Source organism: Ptychodera flava, chromosome 14 (assembly GCF_041260155.1).
Source record: "Ptychodera flava strain L36383 chromosome 14, AS_Pfla_20210202, whole genome shotgun sequence".
Lineage (NCBI taxonomy): Eukaryota > Metazoa > Hemichordata > Enteropneusta > Ptychoderidae > Ptychodera > Ptychodera flava.
The window spans coordinates 41,640,623-41,665,939 of NC_091941.1; the positions used below are offsets into that span (position 1 = coordinate 41,640,623).

The 25,317-nt window shown below is 37.3% G+C and overlaps 1 protein-coding gene across 5 annotated transcripts in view; it reads right to left on the reverse strand.

Annotated features, from left to right (window-relative positions):
• Window positions 1-25,317, reverse strand: part of LOC139150540 (serologically defined colon cancer antigen 8 homolog) — a 68,444-nt gene that overhangs the window by 24,969 nt on the left and 18,158 nt on the right. For 4 of the 5 annotated variants that reach the window (XM_070722973.1, XM_070722974.1, XM_070722976.1 and 1 more), the window contains 8 exons: window positions 21,316-21,447; window positions 18,523-18,639; window positions 18,184-18,297; window positions 17,113-17,177; window positions 15,429-15,623; window positions 10,478-10,616; window positions 8,743-8,895; window positions 3,287-3,421 (listed from right to left, as the gene is read on the reverse strand). In XM_070722973.1, the coding sequence (XP_070579074.1) occupies window positions 3,287-3,421; window positions 8,743-8,895; window positions 10,478-10,616; window positions 15,429-15,623; window positions 17,113-17,177; window positions 18,184-18,297; window positions 18,523-18,639; window positions 21,316-21,447 (1,050 nt within the window). The remainder of the gene's footprint in view (window positions 1-3,286; window positions 3,422-8,742; window positions 8,896-10,477; window positions 10,617-15,428; window positions 15,624-17,112; window positions 17,178-18,183; window positions 18,298-18,522; window positions 18,640-21,315; window positions 21,448-25,317) is intronic. The other variant, XM_070722975.1, reaches the window with a different exon arrangement.

Sequence of the window (25,317 nt, forward strand, 5' to 3'; positions counted from 1 at the left end):
TCGTCCTGGTTACTCGACTATAAATTATTTTTATTTCACAGTCTATTGTTCAAAAGTATTAAACACGCAAACGTGGCAAATTCTATTGTGCATTTATCGATTTTTCGAAGGCTTTCAACACTGTTGAAAGACAGTGACTTTGGCACACCCTTCTCAAGGGTGGTATTAAAGGTAAAATGTTCAAGATGGTGCATGCTATTTACAGTGATGTGAAGTCATGTGTATGCGTAAACATACATTAACAGGCTATTTTAACTGTCCTATAGGTGTTTGCCAAGGTTGCATGACGAGTCGTTCTTATTTTTGTTTTTCATTAATGAATTATGTCATGAAATACAAAATACCGGTTATCGTGGCATATAGCTCTTTCCAGATTTAGTTGAAATTTTGTGTTTATTATTTGCTGACGATGTTGCTCTTTTTTCAGATAGTGTTATAGGTTTACAACGTCTTCTAGATTGTCTTAGTTTGTATTGTTAGCAGTGGAAATTGACTGTAAATTTGACAAAGACGAAGATTGTAGTGTTTAAAGGGGGCAGGTACCTTTCAAAAGCTGAGAAATGGGTTTTTGATGGTGAGAAAGTGAAAGTAGTTTCATATTACAAATACTTAGGGGTTGTATTCTCATGCAGATTAAAATGGTCAGTCATCACTAAAACGTTAGCGCAACAAGCCAAAAAGGCATTTATGGGTATTTATAGAGCAACAAAGAAATAGGGTATGTTTTCATATTATGTATTTTTTAAGATATTTGACTCGATGATTTTACCCATTATGACTTATGAATCAGAAGTATGGGGGTTTGAGAGATACAAGAGTTTAGAACGAGTCCTGCTCCAATGTTTTGCGTGTCATATCTTTTTAGGGGTTTCCAGTAATGCCCCAATATTTCTGTTCTAGGAGAATGTGGAAGATACCCCATCTATTTATACACGGCGAAATGCTGTGTTAAATATTGGACCAAACTTATCAAAATGTCAAATAATAGATACCATAGAAAATGCTTCGATATGCTGTACCACATTGATAAATCGGGTATCCATTCCAAACCAACATGGGTTCATCACATAAAAAATTACTGTATTTAACAAACTTACATGATGTATGGGAAAATCAAAATGTTGTAGATGTAAGAGATTTCATGAACACTTTTATAACAAACTTCAAATCACATCTGTACAGATCATGGCACAGTGAAGTATGTACTCTTGATAAATTAACAAGTTACAGAGAGTTTAAGATTTCTCTTGAGCCAGAAAAGTATTTATTTTATGTAAATGTTTCAGCACATACTCAGTCACTTGCTTGTTTGTGTTGTTCATCGCACTTTTTAAGAATTGAAACAGATAGAAAACACAGAGTAGATAGGAATGAAAGGATTTGCTTGTTATGTAATAGTAACGAAATAGAAGATGAGTACCATTTCCTTTTGTGTTGTACCTTTTTTACCAGCTACAGACAGAAATATATTCCCACAATGTATTTTAATACGCCTTCCAAAACAAAATTTTTTCAACTTTTGACTGCAAACGATCCTACCATTCTTCAGTGTTTAGCAGCATACACTTTTCATGCCATGAGAGTGAGAAAAGAGGTATATGAATTGCAACTGTAAATCATGTTCATTATTCCTGTCAATTTTACTTTTGTAAGAATAATATTTGTAAAGTGTCATGGGCCGAAAGCCTTGAATTACTGAACAAAGACCATCTATACTATATGCAATGCAAACTTCATTTGAACAAAATCCAATCTATAGCCCAGGATGCATCAACACACCAAATACCAAGCTGAAAAGTGCAGCGATTTGCGAGTTTTTGATGTTGATGGACATACTATACGTACACACATACAGACGTCACCAACTTCAGCTTATACGATAACCTCACATTGGTATACCAAATGTTAGCTAAAAAGCAAGTTTAGTGATGGCTTCTTCTGGTAGAGTTGACTTTTCAGAGCCTTGGCACTCAGGACCCTCAGATTCTCCATTCAGTTCCCTGGAACTAAGATCTAACCCTGAATTGCCATGTAGTAAATATAAGCACTAATTTCAAATCATTACAAACCATTTAAAAATTGCTATTTCATGAAAACAAAGATGTGTTGACAATATTTGCCTTTGGAATTTTTATCATTTGCCAGTGAACAATTTCATCTGCAAAATGTCCATAAACAGGAAAGTCAAAGATACCTCAAGATGAGAAAAGAAACAACAGAAATAGTTTAGCTTTGACCAGAAATAGCAACAGCTTCCTATTTAGTCATACCATATCTCTGATTCTGAAATTTTGTTGGAATTTTGACAGGTACAAACAGACAGGTTTCTGGTGGGTGAATTTTGTCAGCCAGACTGCACATGGGAGTTTATATCCATATACAGGTAACCAAAGTGCAGTAAAATTTTTAGATGTTGACTTTTGGTCTGAATTTTTTAAATATGTTTTGCCACATATTTTGCAATAGCCACATGATGTGAAGCAGTCTGGTGCCCTTTTTAAAAAGTTGTCAATATGAACTGTTGGTTCTAAACAGACATTTTTATATTTTTACTCAAAATATGTTTCACTCTGCAAGACTGTGAATGCTTCAAATCACTTTAGATCACCAATAATTTATTCATATTAATAATATGATTAGAGTATAGTTAATGATTACTTCATCAAATCAGGTTAATCTTCTCTGTGTAATCAACTGCATAATCTCATTAATCTTCTTTTAATAGGTCAATACGGTTGAGATCATGACAGTTTTTACAAGGATACTGAAGAAAGTATTTAACAATCACATACAATATATTGCTTCCAATTAAAAATCTACATCAACCATTCAAAGTACCATTAATTAAATATCAGAGTGATCTGACAAGTAGTTACTGAGTCATTGATTTTTGACAATTTTTGTATTGTTCATATTCACTTGCACATTTTTAAATACATTTTAGATTTACATATTCAATTGGACAACAGAAGCTCAAACCCACTGTATCCCTACACACCAAAATATTTAAGTGATACATGCTATAGTTTTTCTATTGGACAGACAGACAGACAGACAGACAGATTTATATACAGTGGACAATACACTGGTAACCATCAGATAAGCTCCAGATAAGCTCCCCTTTTCTCACACCTATGACAAAAGTTAAACAAAAGAAACTGATACAACTCTGAACAGTTTATCCAGGAGGAAAAAGTTCCAAAAATCAATTTCTGTATAGGCACCTTCACAGATAGATTTGAAAAAATTCTCTTCTGGGGCTTGTTTTTAGTATATGCCAAAATACCTTGGTTATTTGTGAACTGTAGTTATTGACCAGAGAATTTGCTTTCTCAAGTTCTGATAGTAGATCAGCTTTTTCTCTGCATAACTTCTCCACTTGACACTGAGTAACTGTCTGCTTTTCTATCATGCCTTGCAGCTGAAAAACATAAGTGTAGGAAAGGAAGATATGTGATGGCTGTTTCATTTTATGGACATACAGAAATGACAATTGTGGACTGTCTTGGCGATCTATGTGCGTGCATTAAAGGGAATGAGGTTTCAAATTTCTCTGTATGTACACACCTTGATATTGTCATGGCAATAAGTTCTGATGACATGTCAACACTGCCTTCAATAATTGTTCAAAATGTTTTATTAGGTTGAAAATTTATCACTTAGGGAAAGGCTAAAATATGCTGAACGTGATCATCTTCAAGCTGTAGGCATTACAAGGTTTACATTCTTATTTTGATGCAAATTGACATCTCAATTTTCTGTAGAGTTGACAAAGTTGGTTACATGTACTACCATTTTGAGAGATCATATCACAGCCAATAATGCAATAAATATGCTATTTCAACATGAACATATGAATCAAATTGTATGAATCAGGTACATGTGTAAGATAGCAAGCAATCAAATACCAGTTTCAAGTTAAAGATTAATAAAAATTCTAGACTTTTGCCAGGAAGCTTCCTGTCAGGAAGCATTGTATTATGGACACTTATTTTATTAAGAAAAAAAGACTGTTAGTATTTCATGCATTTTTTGTGACTGTCAACTATCTCCTTTACCCAGATTGTACTTTTTGAAAATACCAAAGTTTTATGAATTTGTCATGAACTATATCTACTGTGAAAGAGTCAGAAATCTTGTAAAGTACTGAGGACTTCTGACTCACTGACATTAGATAAGCATCCAGAAGCCCAAACATCTATGATTCAGTAAAGCAAAAGTGAACTGAGGATGATTCCTTTTTTCAGGACATGTCAACATCACTTTGTCAAAAATATTGTTCTAACCAAAAAAACTCTTGGCAATGACTTTATTCCAATAGAAAGACAATGAATAAAGCGTACAGAAGCTGTATGTTGTGCACTGTGATGTTTAAGTTCTAAAGCAATTATGTTTTCCCAGCAAGCTTTACTTGTTCCGCCTTTGTTTAGTATTTAAAGGCAGGGGGAGCCTATAAATACCCCCTATCTCCCTGGACATTCATAATCCAATATGAGTGGCGTATGGTAACAGCGTCAACGAATGCTCCCGAAAATCTGGAGCTTTCAACAACCAAGGTGTAAATTAAAGCACTGTTCCAACATATTACGTTTTGTGAATACTTGTTGCATCACCTTGTTGGTGAAATTCTCTCATTTTTTCCATTTTAAGTTGATTTTTGATGCCAAAACTGCTTCGATGTTGTGTTCAAAGCGTCCACAGAACAATAGATGAAAGCATTCAAACAGCTGCCAATCACGAGGGGACGCGAAAAGGTGCAAACGATCAAACATTTGTTGTGTACATCGGATCGATTACGATGTCAACAATGAATAAACGATTCTTACCACTGAGCAAAATACTTGACCAACGGTTACTGAACACGAGTCTCAGATGAGTTCAGACACAAACGGACTGTTTCATGGTTTCAAGCATATTGCCTCTCCCTGTTTGTTTGTTGATCTGTGTACCTGTAGGCCTATGAATGGGTGATGTGTATGTTGACCTGCAGTACGATATTTTATGATAGATCTCTTTTGGAAGTATATAGTGGCCTAGCCCTGCGTACGATGCCGTGTGTTCCCGGCGTTATACGGCCTCCCACCACGGCTCTGCTGATTTCCATGGACAAAACCGGCAACATGCGGATCCACTTTGGACGGAGCACGAAAATCTACTTTTCTGTCTGTTTTCGGCCGAATCAACTCGAGTCCGATCCAAATCCAATTGCCTACCCAAATCACTCAACCGCTCACAGAGTGCGAAAAGAATGCTCTCGTGACGTCTAAAACCGTTGTTTGCTGGCGATGCATGGTCAATGGCCGAGGCAGTGGACGCCCATTGGATACGTTCATGCCACGATTATGCAGGTGCCCATGAGCTGCATTATTTCCTGTCGGGTCGGGGCGATGAAACTAAATCGCGATTGACTCATCTCTGTCGGATTTGACCAAAAAGAGACACTTGAAATAGATTATAGCATCAAATGTTGACATTCAAATGTTGACGTGTTTGCAATGTGTTCCCACGATAAGTGTGAACTGATTCTTTGTCAGTAAAAATCGTCAGAAATGGTCCAGTAACCATGGTAAAATAGACACAGATGAAAAAATCATTGCGAGGAAGATAGTAAGAAATTCTTATTGCAATATTTGCTGTCGTATTTCTCAGCAGGAATAACCCATTTTTACACGTTGTGTATAAGAAGAGCAAGCAGGTGTTCGGCGGTCAATTGCTTCTATCATAATAATCTTGATCGCAGCTATTTGGCGAGAAGACAGCGGGTACTTATAATCTCGCAAAATTATTGACATCACGTCTTTGTATTGACAATTTTCGATCGGAGGCAGTTCAAATCAACAGCCGTGGTATATTAGGAATAGTGTTTATCACTGGACATTGAACTACCTGCTTTCAACAGTACGTTATGTACCATGGGCGGTAACACATAGGTCGTAATCTTGTCTAATTCTGCCTCGCCTTTTGTACCGTCCAGAAATTTCAAAGCTAGAATCTTTTTACCCTGAAATATAATACAGTGACCTTGCACACTAATGATCATTCCTCTGTTTCTGTTGGGGTTTGTTGGCTTTTTAATTTGCTCCGTGGCCCCGGTAAGATTTTTTTCAATATGATACACAGTTTGAATTTTTTTCAACGTAAATTTAGTATATTGCCAGTTTGTTGGGTAAAGTTGTCTGGAATGAAAGTTTGAGTTGACGCTGACAGAGTAGACGTCGAGCCCGGTACAGTTGACTGAGATCCGGTCGGTTTGGGGTCGTTTAGTCCGGAAACCTGCAGAGTTCTGTATGATCATCGTTCGGAATTTAGGTGAATTTTTTGGTCAAAGTAATTCAGTAACAATGTACGCCAGATTCCTTGTGTTGTTTTTGTCACCGTCATACGCGTATATGGACGGTTTTCGATTAAAAACGGTAAAATATCCAGTGCTCGTAAATGCGTGCATAGTTTATTCAGTGACTGTTTACGCAACAGTCGTCGATTCGACTAGGATTTGCCACCACGTAACAACTGTAAACACTGCGTCAACAGTCAATACGAAAATTTTGTGCTGAATCGAGTAAGATAATAATTGGCTTGCAGTGGAAAAGGTCAGTCCATCATCCGTCAAAGTTGTTGATCCAAAAAATCTCCTCTGTGCACCAACTACAGGAGTGGCTGTTATAGTTGTACACGTAGTTCCATGGGCTTTCCTCTGTCCCTTGTTAAGAGCTATGTTCAAAATGCGTCAAGCTACGAATATCGGTGAAGTAGCAGGTACATTGATTTTGTTCAAAGCCACTGCCTGTTTGTTCCCCGTGTTGTTTTTCGTGTCCCTAACGTTGGCTGGCTCTATATGCGTACAAACATAGCAGTCGGGATTAAGATTTCCTGGATAAATAGATACACTCATAGTTTATTCCACCTCTGACGCAAAGATACACACTGTTTTACATGTGCCACTCCTAGGCCCTGGGATCGATTTCCATACCTTTAAAAGTTTTTTCTAAAGTGTGTACCACAAAGGGGACTCAATGCTGATTTTCATGGAAAATTTACAAGTAATATGTACTGTTGTCAGAAGATTAGTTTCCATGGCAACACAGACATTGATTATGAAAATATCACAATTATAACAATGGCAATACACTTGGGGTTTCATTAAAAGCCGGCCACAAGCCATACAGCCAGTGGCTGCCTGTTATTACCATAAAATCATGTAAATGTTTTGCTGCTTACAGGAATAAATAGCTGGTAACAAATACAGCATATCGGCAAAAGTTTACAATAATCTGTAGCCTTAATGCTGATTTACTTGTTTTCAACACTTTTGCAGGGTTTTCAGTGAAAATTTTGTGTCCGTTGGCTTGCACTCGTTGATAGTGTGGAGCTTCACTAAGCTTACAAACGTGGGGACTGCACAGAACATGTCAGGGTGGTTGGAGGTTAGGGGTCATTGAGCACGAGCAGAACGCACATGGCGTTGGCCATTAAATACATGTATGGTTGAAGTGATTCAGTTGCGTCGAAATGGAGAAAGATAGACGGGTTGATGAAGAAAGGTAGAGCAGATGGCAATTTGTCACATCATATCGATACTTATGCGGCGTTTTATGAATAACTCTTGGGAAATGTTTCTTCTGAAAGCATCAGCAATCACCCACGGCGATCCGTGGCCATGGATTGTAAACAACAGCTTGCCTGTAAGTGTATAATGGTAGCTGACGTTCCTTCTCGGATTTTAATAACTTTGTTTTAGTGATTGAAGCTCAACGTTAGACTTGCTTCAACTTTGTGGGCATATAAATATCAAAACAGAATAAATTGAAGGTGTAAACTGTTGCAGACTATCATGTTAGTGGTACCGGTAGGCTGTAGCACAGTCATTTGTGGTTTCATATACACAGCAATGCAGAAAGTTGGGAAACAGAATGGCCGCTGTATGGCTCAGTTGGGAGATGGATTTCCCACACCAAAAGCCACAATTAATTCAATACACCAGCATTGATGGCTCTCAATTCACCTCGAAATTCATATCTACTAAGCTGTTTGTATCAGAAACGACTTTCTATGCATTTTTTAGTGTGATTTCCGACAGGACCCATGCTTTCAACATAAAATGAACACTTTTTTACAACAGCCGTTGATGATTTGAAAGTAGCGGCACTGTGATTCAGGCAATCTGATGTTGGTCCCTGATCGTTTGAAACATGTAAATAAAGTAGAAAAGCCCAGCAAGTGGGGGCTAGTCTACTAAGGTCAAATTTGAAATTTGTAGAAATTTTCATACTCTTCTACCAACAATCATTGGAAACGAGTATTTTCAGTGTTGAACTATAGGGGCAAACTATATCCTAAATTGGAAACATGTACAAGTAAGATTGCAATAGCTGCTTAAGTTCTCGGCCTGGATGGAGAATCCTTAGTTGATGATCCTATTAAATGACATGGAACTTGATGAGATGGAAAATCTTGCTGGTTTTGTATATTTCTGAAAGCATTGCATAAAAATACAATGTAACTTATCATGTGTGATTGATGAATTGTGTTGTCGAGTTGTTATAGCTAATTTGGAACGGTGTATTGGTTATTGATGGGCTGGGGGTGGGGGATGGGGTGTTATCATAACCAAACATCTTCATGCTTGGCGGTTGGTATGGCTTGGCGCCCTGTAATTTTCACATGGCCCCCTTTTTCAAAATTTAATGAAACCCCTGCTCTGCGAATGGCAACATTAAAGAGAATACTCTAAATCGGGCTTACCTGTTGTTGTAAGTTTACAATTTGTTTTGCAACTTGCTGACTATAAATTTCTTTTTCTTCGTCAAATGCAAGTTGATTGTCAGAAAGCATTTTTTTGTAATTTTCACGTTGTCTCTGAATCTCATCTTTGACCTGTTCTTTTTCAACCAAAGCCTGGATAAGGGAAAAGTGCAAATCAAGATTTGCTTGCAACCAAGTGTATTGGAAGTGAGCTCTGTATGAGAAAGATACAATGTAAGTTGTCTTTTTAAGTCAATAAATCGGGAAATGTTTCACTTTGACAGCTTAGAGAGGGGTTTCTGCTTTGATTTGGTACTATGCTAAAATCTAATGATTGCCAAAAATGAGTGAACACAATGCTGCAAGCCAGGGCATGGTTTAGCCTTTTTATAATCAGTATGAGTACTGAACCAGTAGAAATGATAACATTGTATCACTGACTGTATTAAATTATGTTTGCTTGAAAGAATCACAAGGAGTACTGGTGTGTTTTTAAAGTACGTAAGAATGTTACACATAATGTTACACAGGTATCTGTGATCTCATTTCTAATATTGGTATACTATAAGCCTCAGCCATATTGTCATATATGCACAAATAATCAACAAAGTCTTAGTTACAATAAGTTGTGACAGAGTTCAAACAAAACTGCTTAAACGCAATCTGCTGCAGTTTGTCTGCCCACTTCAAAGGGCATCAGACAAGTGTTTTGGAAATATTAAATTATATCAAACATGACACTAATTTTAATACATGTTGGAAGCAATGATTGAGAAATGATTTGAGTCTTTAAAGAGGCATCCCCACTTGGTAACATTTTTAAAACACATTTTTTTCATGCCAACGGTCGATATTTGACATGGGGACTCCGCGCGGATCGCGAGATATCGATAAAAACATGTCATTTCCCAAGCGTATTTTTCACATCCCGAAGTTTTACAATCGTTTCTGGTTATGACCCAAAATCCCCCGAAAGTGTGTTGTTGTGCTTATTGACGATATTCTAAGGAGTCCAAAAACGTTCAAATGACGCAATTAATTTACCTCCTACTGCGATGACTTTACATACATCATTATCAATGCCTTTACCTCTGGTAATTCTTTTTTGAAAACTTCTCCTTAGTTTTTGTCGTTTTCATTATTCTCAATCAGTTGTATTAAATTTTTAAACAATACCACATAGATATCAGTTTTTACGTGTAAAATATTAGTTGCCTCTGATGACTACATTTTGTCGTCTGCCACACAGTTACGCGTGGTTCGATACATAGCGGCCGCCGCGTGTGGTATGTGCGCATACCACGCGGCGGCCACTATGCATACCATGTATCAACCGCACCTATCTGTGCTAGTCACCTATGCGAATTCTGGTGGAATCAGCAAACTTTTTGTTTTTTTACCGAGTCAGTAGGACTCGGCTTTCTCCCATGGGACATGACCGCTCACCGACTCGAGTGGTACTGCTGTGGCGTACAGCAGCGTCAGCGAAGACTCGTACTCCATAGCTTAGTTGACAATGGCCCCAGTGCCAAACGTTCTATGTTCGGAAGCTGAATTCAGATGGGCCACCGGAATTCTTGAGGACATATTTTTATCGACATCTCGCGATCCGCGCGCAGTCGCCATGTGAAATATCGACCGTTGGCATTAAAAAATGTATTTTAAAAATGTTACCAAGTGGGAGTGCCTCTTTAAGTCATGAATATCAGCATAAAGATTAGCATAAAGATTAAACCTTTGTTTTCTCAAGTTGTGCTTCTTCAACCAATTCTATACTTTTGGTAATCTGCTCATGGCCCTCCGTTTCTCTCTTTCTCATGTCTTCCATTACAGACTTGAGCCTTCCAACTGTGCTCATCAACTCGTCCCTTTCACTGTAACAAGATTTTGAAAATTAATGCGGCATAGTCTTTCTGCATCAGATGGCAATCATGGTTTCGGATGATAAATGGAAAATCCAGGGAGATTTTCCGTTGCATTACCTAACACTAATATCTTTGAGACGAGAACTGTATGCCTAACAGAGTCCTATGGTCCATAGGAAGCGGGACTTTGACAAGTAACTAACCTCAAGGAAATAACCAACCAAGAGGTAAAAATACCATGAGACTTCCACTGCATTGCTTGAACAATATAAGGTAGAGATACATCTAATCAAATTCTGATAGTACCAACAATCCACCTGGAGATAATGGTTGGAGAGACTGAAACCTCACTGAAAAAAAACAAATGATTCTGCTCTACTCATTTACTCTTAAGGGGGCACTGCACTCAACACAGCTGATGGTGTTACGTCATTGACTCAGGGTTAGTCAATGATGTAACACCATCAGCAGTGAAATGACAATGCTGAGGGAGAACTGACAAAGCATGCAATTCACTACGTCTAGCAGAAAGACTGTCTCATAAGTGAGAAATTTGATGCCAGCTGACCATAAAGTTCCAAAAGGAGAATGTAATAATGCATTAAGTACCACAGACAAACTCCATTGCAGTACTAAGAACATTTAGCTGGTCTCACTGTAGACAGATTGTCAATCAAACCTGTGAAAGACTGATGTAATGTAACCACTTCTAGCCCTAACAGACAGAGAGTATTACTAATAGCTGCACTGAATGGCGGACACAAAAGCATTCTCTTATGAACAAGTAATCGTTGATAACACAGTCCCCACTTGTTAATGGGTACTTTGATTACAGGTGTAGTATCCTTGTACCAAGTTTAAAAAGAATTGGCACAGGAATATCTCAGATATCTGCATTCATGAGACCCTATGCATGGACACAGATTTAATATTAATTTCATCCTTGAATGCCTGTGGATCATACCTGGGGACCCTGTGGATGGATATCAAATCAGGGTTCATACATTTCAAGTAAATCAAAATTCCAGGACTTTCCAGGAGTTTTTTGCCATTTTCCAGGAGTATTTGTGGTTGAAAAATGCCATTTTCCAGGAGTGTTTGCACGATAAAGCTTGCAATTTTAATAAGAATCATACACTAATTGTTTCTGATGTTTTCATTGTCCACAAAACTTCAGCCCATAAGACATCATTTTGCTGACAAATGCAGTCAATGACGAGTTGACAGGTTTTGACGGTGATGACATCTTGAATAACATCGCTGACGACTGAGACAGTTGCGAGTGTGGTGTCAGGAAAGATAAACTCAGGGAAAGCTTAGAATTAGTCGATGACTTTACATTTGATGAAGATCGGGCAAAGAAATCATTAAATTTTTATTTACTTGCTCCTGTTTTTTTCCTACCAGAGCTTGATGTTTTGCTCCTTTAGCTATAGCATGGCTTTTCATAGCCCGGCGTATGATGCTGTGTGTTCCCTGCATGATAAAGCCTCTCACTACAGCCCTGCTAAGGTCCATAGACATGCGGTCTCAATTTGGACTGCACACGAAAAACTACTTTTCTAACTACTTTCGGCCAAAATCAACTCGATTCCAATCTATGCCTACCCGAATCACTCAACCACTCACAGACGGCAAAAAAGAACTGTTTGCATGACGTCCAAAATGTACCGAATGGCGAGCCATGGGAACACGGAGCATCATACACAGTGCTAGGCTTTTCGATACATCGAAAGTCTTTTCACAAAGTTTGCATCTTGCCGCGAATTTATCTTGCGCCCGCTCCAGCCATCCTATGTACTCGGGCTGTTTCAACCAATGATCGCTGAATAAACACTTTGCAGGAGGCATTGCTGTGACTGATGACCCGAACAAGCTTTAAATTTCAACACGGTCCCTCAACAACCTACTCATGCATACTTCGATGTCACTGTACGTGCGTGCAAAACCGTGGATAATGGAATACACAACATGGTCTCGCCCACGCTAGTACAAGGGTACCCCTTTACGACATTATAAGAAACACTACAACACTTTCCAAATTTTGTCTCGGGAGGGCTCCCCACCTGTCGCAAAACATCTTTTCCTATTTTTGCAATTTTGATGTTCGACAATTATACTGTTTGACATTCGCCCTTACGATCAGGCCGTTCTCGATGTGTGCGATCGTAACTAACGATTTTCCAGGAGTTTTCCAGGAGTAAATTTTGATTTTCCAGGACTTTCCAGGAGTGGTTTTAAATTCCTGGACTTTCCAGGACTTTCCAGTAGCGTACGAACCCTGTCAAATACAGGAAAGAAAACGGCCGTCACACAGCCATTTATGATCGAATCATTACAAAAATTGGCGTGCATATATATGTGATAGGGATTAATATAGGTACCAACTTTCAATACAATCGCGCCCGGCATCGCTGAGAAATTTTCGTGAACAAACGCACAGTCGTCAAATATAGGAAACAAAATGGCTGCCACGCAGCCATTTTAGACCGGATCAGAACAAAAATCGATGTGCATATGTATAACATATAGAGTAATCTATGTACCAAGTTTGAATGACATCGCTCCTAGCATCACTGAGAAATTTGCGTGAACATACGCACCGACATTAAATACAGGAAATAAAATGGCTGCCAGACGGCCATATTGGATTGGATCGTAAAACTAATCAACGTGCATATGTATGGGATAGGTGATAATCCTTGTACCAAGTTTGAATGAAATCGCTCCAGGCGTCTCTGAGATATCTGCGTGAATGAACGGACAGAAGGACGCACGCACAGATACACGCACAGATACACGCACGCACGGACATGACCAAACCTGTAAGTCCCCCCGGACAGTGTCCGTGGGGACTAAAAAGAAACAGAAAGAAGTCTTCTAACTGAGGAGTCATAGGTCAGCAAGGATCAATCGACTGAGCCTAACACCAATCACAGTAGGAAGACCACTTTGCGTTGTATGACTTTGAAGTAGAAGGCCAGTGCTGTCTGGCAATACGTGAGGCTGCTCCTGCAGAAAATCCTTACAGGCACACGGATTGCTTGATAATCTCAATGTGATCAATGTTACCTCCTGATGCTCTGGAAGGAACAACTTGAGAGCCCAACAAGGTAAGACTAGTGGTCTCTCACTAATCAGTTTGAGTGGAATATGAAACCAAGTCCTTGTAGGCCAATATAAAGCTATGAGAATACTTTTGCATTGATCTGCCATCATCTTGGCTAGCATTTTCCATAAAAGAGGCACTGGAGGGAATGTGTAAGTGAAGATCTGGCTCCCCCAAGTTCATTTTGTTGGCAAATTGTTGCCGTAATTTTTGTTGGAAATTTGAGTGAAAATGTTTCAGGGCAAGAAACACCACTGTCATTTCCTACAAATAGACATACTGGGCAGCTTGATTCTCAGACTACAAGCCCGAAATAATTTCACTGTTCAGATGCACTCCCCATCCCAGAAAGGACGCATCCATGAAGATTGAGACATTTGCTATAGGAGGGCAAAACCTGGCCCCTTTAATGTATTGTCCCTGGATAGCCACAACTGGAGGTTAAACCTTCATCAACCCTGATAGGCTGAGCAACTCTTACACTATGATATGCGTTGTCACACAAATGGGACAAATGAGATTCTCCAACTTAAGAAGATTTTCAATCCTGGGAAAACTAATCCTCTTATTAAATCCAGTCCAATTCCTATGAAGTGGAGAACCTTTGCCTGAACTAGGATTGACTTGTTCACACTCGGAATCAAACCAAAGCCAAGACCTGTCATCAAACTAACCTGAGTGGAGTACAGAGTCAAATGGCAGCACATCGTCTTTTCTCAATCAGGCATTATATTTCTGATAGCTGATGGACTTGAAGTTATGAGAAATATAATACCTGGTGGAGAAAGTGCTACCTTCACCTATAAACTAGCTGAATTTGTACTCACTCACAACTAATTTGAATTCAATGGTTCCTTCTGTCTGCAGGAAAATGGTACCACCAGTGTGGCTGTACTGAGAAAGATCAAGAGTAAAAACACTATCAGAAGGAGAGACTGAAGAACTCAAAGTCCTGCAATATCTCGACTGTGTCAAAGAAGGACTGAACTGAGATTACAGATTTTTAACACATTACGAATATCTAAGTTGGCTGTGATTTTCTCTAGTTGTTCTAACCATTGTCCTCACCAAACAGTGTTTTCACACCTTTGTTTAAACTGTCTGTTTCACTCTGACACCTTCCTTAGGTATTGTCCATTACCCACAATTCATTTGGCTTTGTGCTCCTCTGTCCATTCTGCAAGTGCATCTGATGAAGGAGACTTGTCTTCGAAAGCTCATGCTGCAGTAAAATATGCTACCCTAACCAATACTGGTATCAGTCGAGAAGAACATGCCTCTACTTAAAGGTATACAGTCACCTGTAATCTAAATATGCCATATATGGTCAAAGGGGCATTCCTTGGTATTCAAAATGCCCATGTGAGGGCGCTGTTTTTAAAAAGCGGCCATCTGCTTAAAATCTGTGATTGGTTAGATTTTCTCTTTCCATGGTAACTTTGGCAAAATTGGAACAGATGACAGTATACCTTTAAAGTTTCTGCATTTTTATGAATCAATATGCAAATGAGGAACTGAGTGTATGCCAAGGTTTTTTAGACACTGACATTTATACATGTATCAACATTCATACATGTGTATACATACATAACTGTGCATACATACATAAGTATGTCCGTTCAGACATACAGATGATAAACATCGACTGCTTTCACTGGTACATATAGATTTGCTGAAAGGGAGGATAAAATGAAACGGAACACAAGACTTACCATGTTATTCGCTGAACAAGTTTGACATTTGCATCTACATGAGTTGAGGCTATGACTGCTTCATTTTGCGCACATTTCAAACAGAGACCTGCTACATGTGTCTTCTCATTCCCAGATAACAGGTCCTGGGATTCCAAGTGCCTAAGGTTAGACTTTAGTTTGTCTATTGTATGTTCAGCCCTTTCTAATTCGTTCCTAGAAAAAACATAAGGAACACATAAAACAATTGTAGAGGATTTTACTCTGCTTTTATCATATTTAATACACAAATGTATGTACATTTAGTCTCATACTTCACACACAAATCTGTACTCACATCCGAGACCATTGTTGCTATTTTGCATAATGTTGACAAACCTGATCATCTGTCAGCACCTTCATATAAACTTTCAAGTGTTCAAGGGAATGAGACTATGTTTTATTCTGAAAAATTCTACATCAAGGATAAACACAGAATAGAATGGCATAAATTCCAACATATCCATGGGCAAGCTATGGAAACACTTTCCCTCCACAAACTTTTGCCAAAGGGTATGTTTGAGAGCCTATCTATTAGGCAATGAGAATCACATTGTCTACAAGTACATCAATGGTTGATGTGACTATAGTGTTATTATAGGAGTGCTTGTACAATGAAAAGATTAGATAGCTCAGACTTCAAAAACTGTGTACATGATACTGTACATAAACATACATGTGTAGATGATACCATACATAGACATACATTGTAGATGATACCATACATAGTATACATTGTAGATGATACCATACATAGTATACATTGTAGATGATACCATACACAGACATGCAGGCGTAGGAAATAGAGGTTAAAGATAACAATTCTTTTAATGAGACTGATTTTGTCACAGAAGTTTTTTATGGTAGTTACAGCAAGCTGGTATGCCCAGAATGTTGACCATTCATGAAGTTGACACAGCAACTGAACAGAGAACAATGGCATAAGTTGCTTTGATAGAGCAGGCAACGTTTTCTTTACTAAGCAAAGCCACACCCATGACTCAATAAGTTCCACATAATCAACCAAAAATTCCATTTAGAGACATTTTTTGAGTTGTGAGCTCCATAATATTTGGTCTATGGATGGATATTCAAGAGAGAGAGATTAAGCAGACATATTGTGATATTGTTGGCTCCCCCTTTTCAACACATGGGCCGAAAAGTAAAATCACAGGTCCTATATGATTCAATAAATTTTATTTTGAGTTACTTCACTGTGCTTTGTTTTTCATGGTTTTGTTCACCTCAACTTAACACTCAAAGTTTCATGGGATTATAGATAAATGTCCAGTGGTATGAGCAACAACCATTCAATAAAAAATGGTACTAGAACTTTGCAGGATATTGATCTTAGACATTAGTTGAAACTTATATTATGATTGATTCCATGTAGCATTGAGGTATCTTCAAATATAACTAAGGACTATCCAGCTGCAAAGATTCTGCAAAGTATATAAAATCAACTCTATACACAGATAGTCTTAGTATTTTCTACAAAGAAGTTATATCACTGCAAAGCAATATCAACATTCCTTTTCAAAAATCACAACTTTATGAAGGGTCACTTTTGCTTTTTTAGCATTTTTAAGAATGGGCAAAGTGCTACTTTTGATGCCTTCTGTGCGCATATTGTGAAAAATACAAACTGTTTCTCTACTTCACGTACCTGGCCTCAGCAAGCTGGGATTCAAGTCGCCTTGTCCTACTTGCATGCAATGTTGCAATTTTCTCCTGCAGAAAACAGTTTTCAAAAGACATTAATATTAATATTACACCAAGGAGAAATTGTTTGTAATGATCCCAGCTGTTTGGTAAAAGTGATGCTCAGTATTTTGTTGCTTTCATCAGTGAGGGTCATGTTAGTTTGACAAGAAATTCAGAGTCACAAATACATATCTGAGCTGATCTATCACTGATCAAAGAATTTGAAATAGTCAAAGCCAAGTAACATTGCTAATGTAAAACTTCTGTTTTGAAATCCACGGACATAAAAGTTACACAAAATTCCCTGGTCAAATTTCAAAAATCATCCTCACTTGACAGAAATTTCTTGTTAAACTTTCTAGAGCAGTTGATTTTTAGGAATGTAAAATCTTAACGTTTTCAGCTAGTGCAAGTGCCCCACAGGTTTTTCAGGGCCAACAACATTAAAGCAAAGCTGAATGCAGACAACCCTTAAAATGTGAAATGAAATATTATCACAAACATATTCTGTTTCAAACTCGACCATCACGCAAGAAAGGCTGACAAACAGGATTTTAAAGTAAACAATTGACAGAAAGCCATCTTGAAATAATAAGTTTTCCAAGAGGTTTTTAGGAATGTAAAAGTTCTATTTTATCTCACTGGTTGTCACAGTTTCACAAGAAATTCATGTGGAAAATGAAGTTAAGTTTACAAAATTGAAACAATGAGGATGCTGAAAACCCTCCAACTTTACAGTTTGTGACAAGTTTGATGAAACTTTCAAATTTGAAATTATTCAAACCATACAAAACTGAACAAGTGCTATACAGCAGAACAAGTGCTATGCGGTACTTGATACAGCTAATTAGAGCCAAGGAAAGTCAGGAATGTTTTGTTTCAAGGCAAAATATTTGTAAACAAATCAACATCCAAGATTTCTTTAAATCAACAACCAAAGCCAAATAGGAAACCACTCCATAATCAGAAATTTCACATTGATCATAGAAATTTTGTTTTGAAAGTCAAAACAGTTATGATGTCTGTTACTTACCAGTTCAATTTGAACGTTTTCAGGGTTTTGACTATCAATAATACCAATAGTTTCGGCAAAATTCTTATTACTTGTAACACCAGACTTTTCATCTTGGATCATTTCTTTTTCATCCTATACCGTATATTGAGAAGTTGATAAATAAGATGTTAAGTTATAAAGTCAGAGTACCCATACAGCACATTCGGCAATTCTGTTCTCCTTGTCATAGTGACAGAATATACTGTTTCATATTCTGGACAAGTGAAGTTCCTTTAAATTGGAAATATCTTTTAATGTAATCAGAGAAGGCTTAGTAAAATCAAGTTTACAGAGGTATCATTAAAACACTGTAGCTACCATTTTGCTGCCTTCGTTCAATGTAATTTCCACAACTTTGGTTTTAAGTTCTTCATGTAATCTTGCATTTTCATCCACCACTTCTTCCATCTTTGCCTTCGTTATTCGCAGTTCCTCCTATCGAAAATGTGCACAATGACAATTGATGTCTAATTAAATTTGAATGAAAGCTGAAACAAAATCCTTTACAAAGGTACCCAATGTATATTTGATTCACATATTGTCAAACAATGTTAATATGAATTTATTGATTGCTTCATTTTGGACTTGGTTCAAGTCAGTGAATTAAAAAAAATAAAAGAAAGTCATTTGCAAAAGTTTCTCTCAGGTCTCTTCTATTTCATACAAACCTAATTGAAATTTGGTAGCCCAGGTTAGGTTTTCCCAGCGATCAAACGCGTTACCTTTGAGTGTGCACAGAAGTGAATTACTTTCTGTGGGATTCACCAACTTGGCATCCTTGCACAGTACCAGCAGCTAGACGGACTATGTACACAGAGATGTAAAGCAAATAAAAAATGATTGACAGCCCCCCCCTACCATTATCCTGGCCAATAAGAAGAATACATGCTATTTGTAGCCATGTTGTGCGAAGCAACTTCGACATCGAGTATTCTACAAGGTGAGCAAATATGGCATCTAGTCAGAAGCATTCTAAAGTTGCGGTATAGGGCAGAGTAACGAGTATGCAATCAATAGATTGGGCGGACTATTGATCAATCAAGCAGATTACCCAGCCCATGAACGCCTGTGCATCTACCATATTCGTCTGAGTACAAAACCTGGTTCAGCAACGCAAAACGGGCGGTTATATCAGGAAAGGGGCTTATACTCGACCAACCTGTGTTATCTGCCATGAAATCATAATTTGTGCTAATTATTGCACAATTATTGAATACCACTCTAACTTTCAATCACTTTCAAAAATCGACTTACATCCACAGAAATCATAAAGGACAAAAAAATTAATGACAAGAATTTCTTATGAACTGGCATGCTGTGATCACAATGACACTGCTGATAGACAACCATGGGCAAAAGACAGAAAAACTCAGTAGCAATATCCTACATGTAGCTTGATTGACACAGTATCTTATATCCCTATATCAAATCTAACTTATTACACAATCCCGGGACACAGATGTCACAGTGAAAATTTGGTGAAATTTTTGCTTATAATCCTATCTTGAAATAAAAAGTGAACTAAGAACAAAGACATGTATGCTGTCAATCAATAACATAGAGTGAACCCGTGGAACCCATTGGTTGCCTATAAAAGCAACTCCACTTTCCAATGTTAAATGGTCTGCACATCAGCAACCAGACAGTTGATATGACCAGCGAAGTGGAAGGCCTGTTCAATTACATTTTCTGTAGTTCTGAAGCATTCCCTCATGCAACATTGGTCACATGTTGTCACATTGGCCATATACCGTAAACAACCAATTTCACGCATTTTCGGTGATACAACAAAGGTCAAGCTAATTTTGGTAGGTGTGATCGCCCCAGGGATCAAACTTGGTATTTTATCAACAACGTCATGTCAGCTTTATGCACATCTCTGGTGGGATCAAGAGGAAACCTCTCCCGATGTGCAAAATGGGATTATGTCATCTTGTCAATAATACATAAATAAATACAAATGTAACCTCATCAATAATTTATAGCAATTCAGGTCTGTGGTTCCGGGTGAAAATTCCGGATATCTCTTACAGCCCACTCATCACGTTCACCCTATTCACAGGTTTCATGTAAAACAAAGAACATAAATCATCGCATATGCCCAACTCAAACATTCACAAATCAGAGACTTGAACCAAGTATATTGCTTCACTATGACAAGATGTTTCAATGATGTGTTCAGAATTGCAATGTTTGAAACTTTGGATGGGTAGCAAATTATTGTATTTTCAGAATTTGCACAGTGGTTTCAAACTATTTATTCTTGGGCCTCATCTTGGTATCAAGAAATGGTGTTCTGTGGTGCCGTGTGTAGAAATGCATACTTTGCGAGCATTCCATCAGATTGAAGAAATTATTGTAAATGATGCAGATTCTGAAACTACTACAAATCAAAGTAAACAAAAACAATTTGGCGGAAGCGTATTCTACCATGCTCTGGAAAGAAAATGCCAAATTACATTCATGATTGGAAAATGGCAATGAAAATATGTCAAATGACCCACAAAGAGTATGATGTTTAGCATACTAGCTCTGTTCTATGAAAGTTTTCACAAATTCCTGATGAAAACATAGCATCATACTGATAAAGGGCCATTTTTTGAGTAGAGCAAAATCAACAGCTTTATGGAAGAATTTTTACATCAGACACACATTCAAGATGACCTTTAGGCTCAATTATCTCAAATATGGATGTCCTACTTCATCGTTAAGCCTTGTAAAGCACAATGACTATAGTCTAAATTCTAAAATAGGATATACTGGGCTCAAAAAAGTATGTTTCCACTGCATAACTAACACTACAGCAAATATTACTGGATTTTGAGAGGTAAAAAGTTTTCTTAAAACCTATAAATACTTATAGAGTGGAATGAACAGTTTAAATAACATGAATTTTTTGCAGAAAGTTTCATTGAGTTAGACCAAATACTTTCAGAGATAAAACAGTTCGAATTTTTGAAATTGTCCATTGTTCTTCCAGTCAGTGTGATGACTGACTTTTGGAATGTGCCACTGGTATTCCTACAAATACATGTACCTGTTATCAATGAGAAATTTAGGCATATTGATCACATTCTGTTCTGTGGTAGAAAAACTACAAATGTTTCTTACTTCAATGAATCTGTTCTTGCCTTCCAATTGATGGATACATAAAACATGCTTGTTGAGTAATGGCAGAAGTTCAGTTGCTTGAGGAATGCTTCTGATGCTGTCACTGTAACTGCCAGTTTTAGCAGCTTGACTCTGCAATATGAATACTTATCATTTTATTATCCATGGCATATAACCAACATCAGCAATGCTGGGCAATCAAAACAAGAAAGAGATTTGGTTATGATAAGAAAGCATGAAACTGATGTCCATTTAGTATCAGCTATTTGCTGAGGAATTTAATATTATGGAACTTGTATATGGGTTCATATATACCGGTACATGACATCTCATATCTACTTTACCAGAAAGGGCAATATAACAAAATACTGTCAAGAATTCTAAATACTGCTAATAAATGTACTGATTGTGACTAATAACAAAAATACAAGTAACTTATCAGAATTAATAAAAAGCCCACGCCATTGATGATAATGCCTTCAGTTGAACAATGTGTGAAAAGACTGAAAATACTGAGTAGAAATTACAGATTCTGAATTTTTACTTTTTGCTTCACTTTGGCTTTTTAATCAGAACATTCTGGCAGTGATAGTAGCAGGGCCATTAACTGGTTGATGAGGTGTAAAGTTTCACCAGCTTTTTTGTTTAATATTTGCATCAGACAGTACCCTATAACAGCCAATAGATGAAGGGTTTTTTGACCATTTTTTGACATTTGCATTGCTCATTTGCATAATGGTCATGCTACAAACTGCCAGGTGGTGTGGGTCATGACATACAATCTCGCATGGTCAATTAATTGATCAATCATACTGTGGTAAAATCGATCATGACGGAAAACACAAAACTTTAAAATTCGGTAGTGAGAAAGGTAAGAAGATAAAATGTCAGTTTTTCCCTAGTTTTGTGATCATTCAAGTGATATTCAAAATGGTAGGTGATATAGCTTGTTCAAACACATTATTCATCCCTTTTGAAGACTGCATTAAAGCTATAGACCAAGTCAATGTTGCACTACTGACTGAAAACGATATCAGAAAACTTTACGATCAAGAAAGTTAATTAGCTATGTTTAAAAAACCGCTAACTCTACAGTGAAGGTGATACCTTTTCGAAAAAATAGCGTCAATGACACTCTAGCTCCCATCCTGGACTATTTAGTGTTTGTTCTCTGGTCAGATATTTGAACATGTGTGAAAGGGATAAAGTGCATGAAGTGAAAATACTTAAATGTAATGTACTGGAGACAGTGAAATATGTTTAATGTATTTATTCAGAATATAAAATGGAAAAAATACAGAATTAGAAATATCGAATACTGTGATACAACCATTAACTCATGACATAGTCCCCACTTGTAATAGGAGTATTAGTCTTGATGGGGCAGGGAAATATGGTCATTAAGAAGTATCACTGGAGTGTATATGTTGAGATCTATGGGCACATAGGTCTATGTTGTTGTTCCCAACTTGAAACACATGAGGCATGTCTAAGTTATGGTTCTAAATCGGGAAAAAAGATCAGACCTCTAGCAGTATTGGCCAGCCAAGAAATACATTTGCGCATAATAAATGAGGAACAAGATGTGACATCTTAAGGTTTAATAACCTATCAAAATTGGAGGGTATAGAACTTGTGGTTACTGAGATATGCATATATATGTATAATCAAGGTCAAAGGTCACCGAGGTCACATGACACTTTGAAAAAAAAGTATATTGCTAATTAATCCCTATATGCCAAAAAATCAGACCTCTAGCTCTATTCGCTTGCCCAGAATTAGATGTGTGCATAATTAATGAGGTAAAGCATGTGTTGTCATAAGGTCTCCCATCCTACTAAATACAAAGGACATAGCACTTGTAGTTACTTATTTATTGACATAAACATATATTTTAAGTAAAAGGTCATCGAGGTCATATGACATTTGGTCAAAAAATTTCTCTCCTATAGTTATCCCTATATACCAAAAATCAGACATCCAGCTCTATTGGCTTGCTCAGAATGAGATATGTGCATAATTATTGAGGTACAGTATGTGGTGTCATAAGGTGTCCAATCATACCAAATATGAAGGGTGTAGCACTTGTGGTTACTGAGTTATGGACAAATATGTATATTTGAGGTCAAAGGTCACCGAGGTCACGTGACATTTTGTCAAAAAAAATTGTATTGCTAAGTTATCCCTATATACCAAATATCAGACCTCTAGCCCTATTGGCTTGCTCAAAATTAGATATGTGCATTATTAATGAGGTACAATATGTGGTGTCATAAGGTGTCCCATCATACCATATATGAAGGGTGTAGCACTTGTGGTTACTGAGTTATGGACAAATATGTATATTTGAGGTCAAAGGTCACCGAGGTCACATGACATTTTGTCAAAAAAATTGTATTGCTAAGTTATCCCTATATACCAAAAATCAGACCTCTAGCTCTATTGCTCACTCAAAATTGGATATGCACATAATTAATGAGGTACAATATGTGGCGTCATAAGGTGTCCCATCATACCATATATGAAGGGTGGTAGTACTTGTGGTTACTGAGTTATGGACAAATATGTATATTTGAGGTCAAAGGTCATCGAGGTCACATGACATTTTGTCAAAATATCCGAGATATCTGTGTGAATGGATGGACGAACAGACGGACATGACCCAATCTATAAGCCCACTGGACTTCATCCGTGGGGACTAAAAATTGTGTCACTGCATCCTTTTTGCAATATGAATACGATGAGAAACTAAATTTTTATTTTTTGTGGCCTTATACATGGGAGTCTATGGAGATCTGCCTTATACATGGGAGTCTATGGACGTGTAAACTAAAAATATGCAAATTTCACCACGATTTGCCCAAATTTGGAAAAGGTCACTCCTATGCACTTCCATACCAAGTTTCAAATCAATCGGACTTGTGGTTTCAGAGAAGAAGATTTTTTGACCAAAAATGGGAGAAAATTACAAAAAAAATTCATGAAAAATAGCAAGTCCAAAATACTGACCCAAGATGTGCACAATCATTTCAGGTCAGCCCAAAGTACTTACATGCTAATTTTTCATGTAATCTGCTCAGTGGTTATTGAGTTTTTCAATTTTGACTGTTTTTACATTTTTTCACTTAATTTGCATATTTTTGGCAATGACTACTTCATTTGAACAAAATCTCATCTACAGCCCATCATCCATGTACACACCAAATATCAAGATGAAATGTGCAGCAGTTTTGGAGTTTTTGATGTTGACGGACAGACATACAGACATACAGACAGTTCCCTAGCCTTTAAGGTGAAGTACTACGAATTACGTCAAAATTAAGTTGTGGTGTCATTTTCTTGAAACTTTGCACAAATATTCTTGGAAGTTGTGCAAGTGCAAAAATAAAATAAAAAATGGGGGTCACCACGCTCGTTTCCATGGAAACGGACGTTAAAATGGCGTCGTTAGAAATAAATAAAAATGATAAAATTCACTTAAACTAAAGAAAGCAATTATAAAAAGCTTAGCAAATGAGTTAATTTTAATAAATACCAAGACTTAAGATCCATATCTATCGAATGTATAGTTTTCATGATGTTTGTAAAGAAATTTTTACGTAAGTATCGATTACAAAATGACGATATCGAAATTATATCACCACATAATTTTCGAACTTTCTTCCTGTCGCTTTGAATGGTGTCATTTTGACCAAACTTGGCGAATAAAATCCTGACATAATACCATTCAGTTTACACTTTTAATAAAAGGGTGTCTCCACGCTACTTTTTACAATATCTCCAGGTGAATGGGTAATATGCGCCATGTAAATGGGAGAGAAATGTTAATTTTTCGCTCATATTGAATAAAAACCAGCTTCCTAGGGGGTCAAAATATGACAAGGTTATAGGTCACATGTATTTCTAAGAGACTGGGTCAAAAAATTAGGTAAAAGCGCAATTTCAACAATGACAGGTGATGTTAAATACATGCGCTACAAAGTAACCCATTTGCGACAGGCT